At 25.7% G+C, this 14943-nt stretch overlaps 1 protein-coding gene across 2 annotated transcripts in view; it reads right to left on the bottom strand.

Annotated features, from left to right (window-relative positions):
* The window catches only part of LOC100211926 (E3 ubiquitin-protein ligase listerin), a 181666-nt gene that overhangs the window by 17524 nt on the left and 149199 nt on the right, over positions 1-14943 (bottom strand). For both annotated transcript variants that reach the window (XM_065792890.1, XM_065792891.1), the window contains exon 15: positions 11272-11332. In XM_065792890.1, coding sequence (XP_065648962.1) covers positions 11272-11332 — 61 coding nt within the window. The remainder of the gene's footprint in view (positions 1-11271; positions 11333-14943) is intronic.

The following is a 14943-nucleotide window of genomic DNA, read 5'->3' as shown; positions in this document are numbered from 1 at the left end:
TGAATAAGTAATTTGTAATTTTAGAAAATTATGCTAATAAAATCATACAGAAGATTGATATTCAACAATGATTTTAACATTATTACATGTTTTTTCTGATCAAAAGTTTTTTTGATTTTGTTAATTTTTGAATTTGTTTCTGCTTTGTAAATAAAATAAAATATTAACAAACTAGTAACTCATTAAAATGTTAAATGTTATATAAGTATTTTTGGGTGTATTATAAATGTTATATAGGCATTTTTGGGTTTATATAAATGTTATATAAGCATTTTTTGGTGTATTATAAATGTTATATAAGTATTTTTGGGTGTATTATAAATGTTATATAGGCATTTTTGGGTGTATTATAAATGTTATATAAGCATTTTTTGGTGTATTATAAATGTTATATAAGTATTTTTGGGTGTATTATAAATGTTATATAGGCATTTTTCGGTGTATTATAAATGTTATATAAGCCTTTTTTGGTGTATTATAAATGTTATATAAGTATTTTTGGGTGTATTATAAATGTTATATAAGCATTTTTTGGTGTATTATAAATGTTATATAAGCATTTTTGGGTGTATTATAAATGTTATATAAGCATTTTTGGGTGTATTATAAATGTTATATATGCATTTTTAGGTGTATTATAAATGCTATATAAGTATTTTTAGGTGCGTTATAAATGCTTGTATGTTATGAGAACACTTTTTTTGGATCTGTTGGAAGTTTCAAATTTGCATTAGAACTTTTTGTTTCTTTTCCTAAATTAAAAAATTAGGAGTTCATAAAATTTTACAAAAATAAAAATTGCAACAAAAATATTTAAAAACTTCTAGAAAAAACAGCCAACTAAATAAGAAATTAAAAAAAAAAAATTAATAAGTGCTAAAAAAATTGTTTAAAGAATTAATTCATTATATATTAGTGTGCTGAAAAATTATTATTTGAAGTCATTTTAGTTTGAATATTAAACTAATTTTTGATGAAATATTAAATTGATGTTTGAATTTAGTATTTTAATATTTAGTATTCATTTTTGTTTAAAGTTATTTTAAACTCTAACAGGCCTTGTGAATGCACTAGAGATCAATATAATAATCCAATTCTGAAATAGGCAATGTCTGAAATTTGTCTTTTCAAAGACTTAAGTCTAAAATGTGTTCGCTGGAGAGAAGATAGCTGATAGTTATAGCGGTTTATTTTGACAGTTTTGCTTCTGAAATATGGGAAATAAAAGAAAATGACAGCTTTAATCTAATGGAAATCGTTTTATTAAATGTTGCATCATTAAACCATACAATCTTGCATCAAAAATATGCTTAAAAGAGAAATTTGAAATATTATTTTGAAAAAGAGACTATCTACTAAACAAAAGAGGTAATCTCTGAATGTAGACATAAAAAAGAGACAACCTACTAAACAAAAGATTCTCTGAATGTAGACATAAAAAAACTCCTCTCATTATTTGATAAGTTTTCCATTCTTCTTTGAATAAAGACACCAGAACTTGATTTGTTGTAGTATGTAATTTTGAACTTGTACCTCACATCAGATGATTGCCAATAAGCGCAAAACTTTAACTTCCATATAGAGTGTCTTTTTTTTTTTACATTTTAAGTAAAAAATGCTTTCTTTTCAAAAATAAAAAAATTTTTTAATTATTGATTCACTCTACGATAAAAAGTTTAGTATTTTTCAAATTTTTCTGCCATTCTTTGAAGGATGTCAACATTCTTTAATAGTATACTGCACTCTAAAGGTTTTGCAGGACAGTCTCTTGCTTACTCCCAACACTGAAAAGTATTTGAAAAGATGGTTTACGTAAAAGTAGATGAAGGCCAGTCTTTAGCTATGATCAAAAAAGCTTCTATAGAAATTCCTTGGACTTGTTTTTATTTGTTCCAGAGCAAACAAACTTGCTGTGATTGGCCTTTAAACTGCTGTGATTAGCCTTCAAACTTACTGTGGCTGTTTTTTCCTCTATTTTTCTGAGTCGATGTCACATTAACTGGGATGTGACTCCACACAAAAAGTTAGCAATTTTAAGCACAAAATTTTAAATAATTTTTTAATTTTATACTTCTTGAAAACACGATTGCTTATTTCTTTTAAACTCTTTAGGTTCTTTCATATTTGTGCTATGAACAATATCCATGCTCCCTGATGCTGTCTCATATTCTTTCAAATTTATGCTATGAATAATATCTGTGTTCGCTGATGCTGTCTTATGTTCCTTTAAATTTGTGGTATGAACAATATCCGTGTTCTCTGATTCTGCCTCATTTTATTTTAAAAATGTAACATTTGAGAGCATAAAGACTTTGAAGAGTTTTTTTCTTTTGTCACAAATTTTTGTGCAAAACATGGTTCATTTTGACTAAACCTTGTTGACTTGTTCGAAGTAGATCCAAATATCTTCATTTTGGTGTTAGAAAGGCAGGTATTGAGTTGAACAATTACCATGCTTTTGGTTTTAAGAATATTTGCCAAAGAAATCTGTTTTTTTTTACTATTCTAAACAAATTAAACAGTGGCTTTATTTAAAAAATAGTTTCTTTTTAATTTTTGGTTTTTATAATTTAACATAAAAACAAACTTATCGACTTTTTGTTACCTAGAGTTACTATAATTAACTTAGAGTACTGTAAATGTTTGCCAACGGCAACCAAGTCTTATGGTGAGTCCTGGTATTCATGAATATATTATTATGAAGATGTTTAATGATAGAATTGAAAAACTTGAAAACAAATAAAACTCAGTAATTGACCAGAACAAGGAACTAAAAAAGGAATTACGCGAACTTCATAATGCTGTTGAATTTGTGAGTAATAATTATGATAAAATAGTTGCTGATCATCAAACATCAAAAACATCATTGATAAATGAATATGCAAATACTAACATCATTAACAAATTGGCAGAACTTGAAGACAGAAATCGACGTAATAACTTAAGATTCTGTGGGATTGAAGAAATTGAAAATGAAAGTTGGGAAGACATTGAAACTAAAGTAAGGGAATTTTTAAATAATAAACTTCAGCTACACGGAAACTATGAAATTGAAAGGGGTGCATCGAGTTGGCAAAAAATTACCTGAAAACAATTAAAAAAATAGATTGATCGTAATAACATTTCTTAACTACAAAGATAAAGCCACGATATTAAGAAAATACACAACAATGAAATTATGGACTCAAAAAGTTTAAATAAATGAAGATTATAGTGATCATATGCTGGAATTGCGAAAAAAACTCCTGAATAAGGCAAAAGATTTAAGGCAAAAGATTTAAGGGCAAAGGATAAGTACGCTAAAGTTATATATAATAAATTAATCACACGGGATTTATAAAAGAAATTCTTTGATCTTTTTGTTTTTTCATAATCATTTCGATTATGAAAAAAAAAAAATTAAATGGATTCTAACGAAACCTTAAATTTAGAGTCTAGTTTTTATAATTTTTTTCGAACTATTGATTTCTTATTAGACGACGAATCTGATCCTGATCTTAATTATTTTACTGGTTCTGATGCTTTGCAAAATAAATGCAACTACTTTTATACCCATGAAATAAAAGGATTTCTTGATCAAAATAATATTAACACAATTCACATTAATATACGAAGTTTAAAATTTTTTTTTGAAATCTTTAGTAATTTTATTGAAGAAACTTGTAATCTTTTTAATATAATCTGCTTCACAGAAACATGGTGCAGTTCGTATCACGTAAATTCTTTTACCAATTTTGAACTGCCGGGTTTTAATTTAATTTTGGCACGAAAAACAAATAAGCGTGGCGGAGGCGTTCTTATTTATGTTAAAAATAACTTATGATATTTTACCCGGCATGACATGAGCATCACTGATGCTGATAAAGAGGTTTTAACGATTGAAAGCGCATTTTTACAAATAAAAACAAAACAAAAAATTTAAATTTACTAGATAAATATAAATTAAATTTTAAACGCACTTGGTTTATAATAAAAGAAATTACTGGCAGCAAAAAATGCACATTTCACCTTTGCCAAACATGGTTAAACATAATAATGAATTTTTATATAATAAAAGACGAATTACGGAAGAGTTTATTAAATATTTTGTGTCTGTAGGACCAAATCTTGCAAAAAAAATTATCTTTTGAAGAGTTTGAAATTGCCTTTAAAATGTTAAAATCTAACAAAGCAGTAGGCCCTGATGGTATTATCGGCAACATTTTTATAAGTTCATTTGATGTTTTAAAAGATATAGTCTTTAAGATTTTTTCAATATCAATTAAACAAGGAATTTTTCCATAAGCTCTAAAATTAGCAAAAGTCATACCAATATTAAAAGGTGGTGACATTGAGAATATAAGTAACTATCGTCCAATTTCACTACTTTCTGTATTCTCTAAAGTTTTAGAAAGAATTTTGTACAATAAAATTTATAATCATCTTACTATAAACAATCTTACTATAAACAATTCATTATACAGCAATCAATATGGATTCCAAGAAAACAACTCCACTGAACATGCCATTCTACAATTTACAAGATATATATCTGACTCATTTGAAAATTCTCAATTTACTTTTCGTGTTTTCATTGACTTGGCAAAAGTTTTTAATACTATTGATCACAAAATTCTTTTTAAAAAGTTGGGGTGGTATGGAATTACTGGAAATATATTAAATTGGCTAAAAAGTTACCTAAATAATCGGAAACAATTTGTTTATGCGGATGATAACATATCATCTAACTTGTTAAATATTTCATGTGGAGTTCCTCAAGGATCCATATTAGGACCCCTCCTATTTCTAATATATTTTAATGATCTACCAAAAGCTTCTAAACTAATGATAATTATGTTTGCTGATGATTCTAACTTATTTCTTTCTCATAAAAACATTTTTACACTTTTTAGCAACATGAACATTGAACTAGCCAAAATTTCCGATTGGTTTAGATTAAACAAACTATCATTAAATATTGATAAAACTAAATGGATTCTTTTTCATCCTTATGGTAAAAGCTGCCTAGCAACTTACTCTTTCTTTTTATCGATAACATAATTATTAAAAGAGTTCTAGTGACAAGATTTTTAGGTGTATATATCGATGAAAATCCTAATTGGAAAAGCCACATTGCTAACTTGTGCAATAAAATTTGAAAGAGTATAGGTATTTTATACAAAATAAGAAACGCTCTTGATAAACATATCTTAATTCAATTATATTACTTGCTAATTCATTGTCATATTAACTATGCAAACATTGCTTGGGGTAGCATTTATAAAAGTAAACGTAAACCTCTCTATCGGCAACAGAAGCATGTTGCACGCCTTTCAAAAATTTCAAGGACCATTTTGCTCACGCCAAGCCTCTTTTATATGATATGAAAGCACTCAATATATATGAGTTAAATGTTTTTAATATTCTTTGTTTTATGATTAAATGCAAGACCCACCTATCACCCGTTTCTTTTTGTAACTTGTATTTACAAAGAGATAGAAATAAATATATTTTAAGGAACGATAATTTAATTCGACAACCATTTTCTCAAACTAATTTGGAAAATTTTTTATTTCATTCCGCGGACCATTTTTAATGGAATAGTATAGTTCTAAATACTTCTAAAGATTTTTCTCAAGAATGTAATTTTGATTCTTTTAAATAAAATCTTAAAAAACTCATTTTTTCAACTGAAAATGTACTAATCTACTTTCAAATTTTTGAAAATCCCTTATCTATATTAGTACATGTATATATCTAATGTATATTATTTTTTATTTATATATATATATATTTTTTTTTTCAACAACCAATCATTTAACATGTTTAGTTTTAGTGAATTATTTGACATATTTTAATTTTTAAGTTTTAGAACTCTTCTATTGTAATATTGTATGTTTATTTTTATTTTAATTTATAATATTATATTATAAATTAAAATAAAAATAAACAAAACAAACTTTATATACTTTTATTATTAAATTTAATTTTGTAATAAAAAAATTGAACAAAAATAAATAAATAACAAGAATAAAAACATTGAAAAATAAAAAATAAAAATAAAATATACAAAAATATAAATATATATATATATATAAGAAAAATAAAATAAAAAATAATGAATGTATGCGTATCTGACAATATATGTATGTTGGCTACATTTGGAGGTAAACCATCCTTTGGTAGTGGTTTGGCTTTTTTGTCTTCAGAAGCATAAATGTTAATTTCTATATTTGGCAGTGGCTTGGTGTTTTTTGTTATCAGAAGCGTAAACGGAAATTTGGCTTAACACACAGCAATAACCATTAATGGCTATCTAGGTCCTTTTGCACAACTTTTTGAACAATCTGGAAATGCATTATATTCAGTCTGGAAATGAAATGAAATTATATTGATTATATTCAGTGATATATAGTGAATAATATATAGCAAAAATTAGGATTTAGTAATTATTTTCGGCAAATTAGATTCAGTGCGTGCAAGTGATTTATCTAGTAAATTATGGACATCATTGTTCGCATGAGTCAGCTGTTTGAAAGACATAGTAATTTGATTGATGCAAACCGTAAACACCATAACAAAAGGAAATAACCATTAAAAAATAAAAAAAATAAAAAATGTTCTAATATTTTCAATAGCGGTTTCTCTGTGACAAGACCTGATGGTCTTCTTTGAGTATCTGCGTTCTTTATATTTATTTTCATTATTTATTTCTTAACGATATCTTGACTTGTTAACTTTTCTTTTTTTTTTATATTTTTGTATCTGTATCATAAATATTGTAACAAAGAACAAACAAAAAATCATTTAAAACCAAGTTTGCAAATTTTGATGTCTTTTCCAGCAGTGCAAAAATGACATATTTAATGAATAATTGACTAACATTGTGCATTTTTTTTCAGTTTGTTGCATAAATATTAAGCTTGATGTTGTATCATTGTTTTTCACATTTGTCTATGATTAGATGCTTTTCATTAAGCTTTTATTTTCTAAACTTGAAAATCAAACATTCACAGCTGACATGAATTGAATCAAAATTAAAACAACTCAGGCAATAAAATGTTTTTGTGGCCTCAACTTTTTCATGTCACAATGTTTTATGGCGTTGTTTCACGTCAAGATGTTTCATGATGTCGATTTGTGTCAAGATGTTTCATGGTGTTGTTTTGAGTCAAGATGTTTTATGGTGTTGATTTGAGTCAAGATGTTTTATGGTGTTGTTTCGTGTCAAGATGTTTTATGGTGTTGCTTCGTATCAAGATGTTTTATGGTGATTTTTCGTGTCAAGATGTTTTATGGTGTTGTTTCGTGTCAAGATGTTTTATGGTATTGTTTCGTGTCAAGATGTTTTATGTTGTTGTTTTATAAATTTTATTTTAGTTCTCTTTTATTTGATTTTTTGATTTTTTATATATTGAAAAAAAATCAAAAAGAAAAAGATTATTTTGCTAACTAATTTAACAATATATTTTTAAATTAAAAAAAAAAAAAATTAACCTGATGTAAGTATGGTGCAAAAGGGTATTGAATATATCTTAATTGAAATTTATTTGAAATATTCCCACCACCATTTTTCATTGAGGGTTTTTGAAACCTTCAAAATGAAATGAAATCATTAAAAATCAATTGAAATCAAAAAAAGTCATAATTATTGTGTTGGACAACACTTCATTGAAAATTTTACACCTCTGTAAACCTACAATATCTCTCTTGCGTCTGTTCAACTTTTGCTTCTGGTTTCAATGTTTTACTTACTATTGGAAGAAAAACTGAGAACAAAATTTATCGGAACTATATATATTCTTATTTATTAAGTATAATTAAAAGTTAATAAAAAGTCCTATTAGATTAGATTATTTAATCAACCTAACTGACAATATAAAGCGTTTGACAATGTGCGGTTACACGCCTCATGTGACCGTGCTTACATATTTTTTTTTGACAACTTGTTTGCAGGTTTTTGCATATATTGATAACTTGCATGTTTTAAAAAATGCACTGAAAAAACCAAAAGTAATTTAAAGAGAAAATAAACAAAGGATAAACCAGAAAAAATAAAAGCATAAACTAATATATTTTTCAATTTAGAAGCATCTCAATTAACAGTTCAAACTTAATTTAATTCAAAATTGTTTCAACTAATAGTTTAAAGCTAATAATTTTTCTATATTGCCACGTTAATGTAGCCCAAAGGTTGAATAATTATTTTATTTATGAGGCGTAACTTTTATATTGGTATTGGGCAAGAGTTCAAATCCTACCAACTACCAACAAATCCTACCAACAAATTTTTTTGCTTTTGTAGACATTAGAAAACATCAAAGTTTCAAGTTCTTAAATCGAATTTAAGAATTAATTTCAAGTTTTGAAGTAATTAATTAAGTAATTAAGCTTGGATTAAAAAAATTTGAAACTTCATTTTTTTTTAAATTTTTCTAAATTTTTTGTAATGTAACTTTGTAATGAAACACTTTTAAATTAAAACAGAAACATATAAAATCATATATATGCTTCTTTTTTTCTGATTTGTTTTTTATTTATTTTATCATTTGTTAAGATTTTTATTTTGTTTAGTCTTGTATTTTTTTGTTTAGTTTTTATTTCCCTTTCTAGTTTGATTATTTTTGAAAAATGCAAGAAGCCATGGCCAAGTTGTCAAAACAAAATATTATATTCGTAGTCATATAAGGTGTGCAACAGCATGCACCTTCTGAGAAGGGTTGATATGTATGTATGTGTGTATGTATGTATGTATGCATGTATGTATATATGTATGTATGTATGTATGTATGTATGTATGTATGTATGTATGTATGTATGTATGTATGTATGTATGTATGTATGTATGTGTATATATATATATATATTTATACACATACATACATACATACATATGTATGTGTATATATATATATATATATATATATATATATATATATATATATATATATATATATATATATATATATATGTATATATATGTATATATATGTATATATATGTATATATATATATACATACATATATATACACATACATATATATGTATATATATACATACATATATATACACATACATACATATATACATGCATGCATATATTATATATATATATATATGTATATATATATATATACATAAATTAAAAATTATGTTAGTGTATTCTACAAGTAGAGTGCTCAATGTTCTAAAAGAACAGAGCAATATAATGGTGAAACACACTGTTGAAGTAATCAAATATTAGATAAGTGTTTTTACTAATTTATATATATATATATATATACGACATTTCTCGCTTTGTTGATCTCCAGGGATTCCCTAAATTTTTTTATCCAGTATTCTGGAATGACTGCAAAGGACTTAGGATTCAGCCAATCAAAGTTACATCATGTTTAAGAATGTTTAGTGACCCCCTGAACTTGCCCATTTTTACAGGCTCTTTGGTGTTCCACATTTCATGAAATAATTTTCTTTTTGATCTTGCCAATAAATATATACTTCTATGTGAGCATTTAAGTTGGTAAACACCCGAATTTGTTTTTGAAGGTAGTTTTGTTTTGTTGTTTCATAATATGTTACTCAGAATGGGACATATAAAATATAAATCTGATGTAATGTTTTCTAAATTCTCTTTAGAGTTTTGGACCAATAATAGGTATCTAAGGTAGCTTAACAAACTGTTATCTAATTGTTTAGATGTAATATTTTTTGAACCGCAATCTAAAATTTTTGGTCATTTTAATTAGACCAGTTTTGTTATAGTTGTTTTCAAAAAATGAGGAAATCAATTTATTATGAGAGATATTCTTTGAAAGCAGATTTTTTTGCCCTACATAAAAACTCTTCAAAGTCTACAAGTGATTATGCTTGGGTTGATGTTAGAGTTTGGTTCTAATTAAACAATCGCATCCTTACAGTGTACTTAAAAGTCATAAAATCTGCTCATTGTATTTGTAATATAAATTTCTAAAAAATTAAGTTATTTTCTTTCGTTTTCAAATTCAACAGTATATAACAGTATAGAAGAGTTTTGCTCATTTAAAGTTTTATGAAACATTTCTTGTTTTTCTTTCGAATCGAAGCGAACATGATTCATTAAATAATTCATTAACTTTGTTAATGAATTAAGGATTTTCTTTTATTATATACTCTGCAAAAATGCTTGTTGAATAATTTTAACCAAATACTCTGATGTTTCATGAGGTTGTGTGTGTACTTGCTAATTTATTCATGGCAAATTTTAAGAATAGGTGCATCAAGTTATATAATGGAGTAAAACCAGCATTTTATATACATTATGTAGATTAGAGCTTTTTTTCAGTTGGAAAAATTTATTTTTAGACTATATCAATAGTAAACATTATTGTCTTGTATAAGGAAAAAAAAAATCAAATTTTTTTTAAACTTAACTACCAGCAAGACAAACTGCTTCAATGATTTTTAAGTAAACATGATCAACCTTCTTTTTTGTTTTCAAATGCAAAATAGTAACCATCTCGATCAATCAAAAAAATCCATAGTTTTTTTTCTAAAACTAATGTCAAAGTTTCACCATAGGTTGAAACCTACAAAATAGTCATAATATCGTATATAGGAGATGCATCTAAATAGCCACACAAAAAAAAAAAGTCATAGAAGAGATAAAAACATTCAGAATCGAAAGTTATAGGAGAGATAAAAACATTAAAAATCAAAAGTTATAGGAGAGATAAAAACATTTAGAATCGAAAATTATAGGAGAGATAAAATCAGATAAACAGAAGAGAAATATTCACTGTAAAAGATTAATTTAACTATGATTATTTTTCAATTTTGTGCTACAAATTTGAATTAAAACTCAAAGAAAATATATAAACTGAGTGGAAAAAACCGCACACAGAAATGAACATGTAAATTGATGCTTCCTTATGATATCACTGATTTAATTGACATGTTTTTTTGTAACTTTGTTATTGTATTATTAGGATTTTGCTCATATATTAAATGAGCTCTTTTGTTTTTTACTACCAACTTAATATGTTTTATTTTCATATTATTTTATGCCAATTTTATTTACATATTTTAATTTTATCTTATTTATGGATGTTTTTTTGGTTTCTCTGGTCTTGATGTTGTCAAAACATGCATTAAAATTAAAAACGTTTTGTTTATTTTAAAGAACAAGTACTATATTAGAATATTTGTGCTAAATAGAAACTTCGTAATGCAAAAAAAAAAAAAAAAAAATTATTCAGATGTTTTAATCAAAATCATTTTTGATAGTCTGCAAATACAAACTGACAAATTCTTACCTCCTTTTCTTTTTTTTTCCAAAATTAAAAACCATACATCAATGAGTTCAATAGTGACATTCTAAAAATTTATTTGAGAACATTTAAAGACATGTTTCAAAAAAAATAAAAAAATAAAAAACTTTTAAATCTGTTCAAAGCTATGCGCACTTAGTCAAGCTTAGAAGCCATTTTTCACAAGACATCAATATTTTTAATGTCTTGTGAAAAAAGTTAAACAAAAAGAACAAAAAAAAATATTTTCAAATATTGACTAGGGGTAGAGCGATTTTAAAAATTATCGAAATTTGATTTGCCTGAGCTGCAAATTGATGTCTTTTGGTGAAAAAAAAAACCTTACTTTTTTTTTTTTTTTAATTCAGATGAGTTCTTGAGGTTCCTCTTTGGATTCTAAATTCTTGACAGGTCCTTATATTGTTGAAATTTTTTTTCTTCTATATCAACCTAGTACTCAAAAGATTGCTGATTGCAATAATATGCTGATTTTGAAAATAATATTTATTTTTATTTAAAACTAAAAATATAAAAAAATAGTTGTTTTTTTCATAAAAAAAACCCCTGTCTTCAACAAAACTGGGGTTTTAGGTATATTTTTGCAAATATTTTTTTCACTAAAAATTTTTTTTAGTAAAATTATTATTAACAAAATTTTGTTTACATATTTTTCTGCTTTTTTTGAGTCCAAGGTTGATATAGTTTAGAAAAAAAAAGAATTTAAAAATATTAGGATCCATCAAGAATTAAGAATCCAAAGAGGAACCTAAAGATCTCATCAAAATTGAAAAATATTTTTTTACTTTCTTCTTATAATTAATATTAATTCGTGTCTCAGGAATATTTATTTTTGAACATTTTTTTTTTTGCTATGAAAATTGCTGCACCATAATATTGACACCATCAAAAACATTAATCAAATAATGAAGGGTGGTAAAATTATTAATCATTTTCCACTTTTTTTTTTTTTTGAAATAAATCAACCTGGATTAAAACCCTTTCTATTATCAAATATTACATTTAATATGTTTCATAAGTCTATACTTTAATGATGGTGTATTATAAAACAGGGCTAATGGCATTTTTTAAAGAGCAAAAAAATGAGATAAAATTTTTGAGTCCTTTTTTTTAACAAAATCTAAGAAATTTATGTATAGATATGTAAATATGTAACATAAATTTAAAATTATGTAAATGTAAAAACTCTATTTATACAGTCCTCGGAATTAGGAAAAATGAACTCTTAGAGGTCGTTATCAGGTCAGCAAAAAAAATTTGACACAAAGGAGTTACCTTAAAAAATAGAAACAAGGTTGGCAATTTTTTGCCGAACTCAAACACCTTAAGGTCAGCAATTAGGTCGACATTGCCGAATGCCGAAACTTATTTTTAGGGCTGATTTGTATACAAATGTCTGTAAGTGTCATTTGTATACAAATAGAACAAATCATCAGTATGTCGAGTTAGCATATCATATATGCAAGGACCATATATGCAAGGATCTTATTTATAAAAATCATGTATGTAATATGTACTGATATGAATAATATTATATGCATATTAATTTTATTATTCATAATACTATAATGTATAACAGATTTAATATGTTTACTATCATGTATAATAGATTTAATATGTATACTATAAGTAAACTTATAAAACTTTTATTACAAATTTTCTGCTTTAACTTTTGGTTTTAAAAAATCAGCAAGATTATAAAAAACAAAACAAAACAAAAAATTTTCTTTCAGACGAAGGATTTGAACTTAATGAGTTTTATATTACTGTTTTAAAGATTTTTAATAGTAAATTATTTAATGCTCTTTAATATATTTATTATTTTCTTATTTCATTTGTATATTTAACATATTTTTTATTATTATTGTTAATTAATGCTAAATTTGGCAGAGTAGCTGTTATAAACAGAATACAATATGCTTACATCTATTAGAATAAGTCTAACAGGTGTATCAGCTGAAAGCTTGGGTTCAATTAGCTCTTTGAAATTTACATTTTACACTTCAACACTGTCTCATGTCAGGTTAGCATACTAATAATTTTTTTTTGAGAAAGTTGGTGCTCATTAAGTCACATATAATGATATCAGTATGTGCTAAATACACACACCAAATGATTTTTTTTTAACCATGCTGTTTGCTGCAGTCTGACAAAGCTTAGGAATAATAGCAGTTTTGAATTAACAACATTATTTGATAACTATTTAATTTTAATTTTGTTTAACAAGTTAAATTATTATCAACAGTAGATCCTAGTTATTTGTTATTTAAGTTATTTGGAAGTTATAAGTTATTTGGAATACACAAAGCAAAGTAAAAATTAAAGTTCCATTTGGATTCATTTTTTAAGAGGATCAAAAAAACTAATAGCAAAATGTAAAATATATTATGAAATAGTAAAAACTGCTGGTTCAACTACAACACCACAGCACATGCATTTAAGAACAATACACAATATTAATATATTAAAACGGGATGTCGTGCAAAATGAAGGTCCAGAAAACAGCGCATCAAAAATGATGATTACAAGCTATTTATTCAACAAAAAAGATAAACCACATACAGCAATCGTATCACGAATGTGTGCCTTAGATAATATACCATACCTAGAAGCACTTGAGATTATGTTAAATATATTACTAAAATCACCTAACTCAACTCGCAAAATGGTTTTAGAATACGCACAAAAATGCGGACTAAAATGATGCAGGATTTTAAATTTGAAAGAAGATGGAACAAGATTTTGCTTAACTCTAGATAAATGGACATCTTCAAGAAACCGATGTTATTTAAATGTGAATGTCCATGGCAAGAAACAGAAATTAGAAGACCAAATAAGCCAAAGACGAACTAATGTGTTTGGAACTCTTCAGTATTTACACAATGGCGGAAAAAGTAAGGTGGTTGCACCTTTCACTAGACCATTGAAAAAAACAATAGCCAAAGTTATTGAAAACTTTGCACAAAGATTGATATTTAATACTGACATGGAAACTTCCTCAGGCGAGCAGTCAGAAGCTGACGATGTGATAGAAGTGATGTTGAAAGAATAAACTAAGCCCTTAGCATTAATGCAAAAGTTGGAGAACAAAATTCAATTCAATTTATCGTCCAACATAACGTTGAACTTAACTCAACAAATAATAAATTGGAGCCTAATTTCAAAAATTAAATCTGAAATGAAATCCATCTACTCATATTTGATTTTGATTCTGTCATTGAGTGTGGAGTCTGAGCGAGCCTTCTCAATTGCTGGTAACTTTTGTACAAAAGTTCGAACAAGACTTGGAGACGCAGTTTTAAGTGATCTCTGCCCTCCTCAAGGCATATTTTAGACAAATAAAACCATAATTTTATATTTTTTATTATTAAATAATATATTAGAATGTTTCTGTAGTAATTGAACATATTAGGATGTTTCTGTACTAATTGAATTTGGTATAATTTTATGCTCCATTTTTATTTTTTTAGAGAAAGTATCTTTTATGCAATAAATAATAATGAATTATCTCAAATAAGTTATTTCTATTATTTTTATAGACATTAAAAAATTTAATTTCGATTTCCAATTTTTTTATTTTCTCCAAAATCTGCATTCCCTAGTAACACATGAAACTCAGAGTTGCAAAACTAAACTATATTATAAACATTAGCAATTAGC

The sequence above is a fragment of the Hydra vulgaris genome, chromosome 03, assembly GCF_038396675.1.
Source record: "Hydra vulgaris chromosome 03, alternate assembly HydraT2T_AEP".
Classification (NCBI taxonomy): Eukaryota; Metazoa; Cnidaria; class Hydrozoa; order Anthoathecata; family Hydridae; genus Hydra; species Hydra vulgaris.
This window is presented reverse-complemented; position numbering and strand designations above follow the sequence as displayed.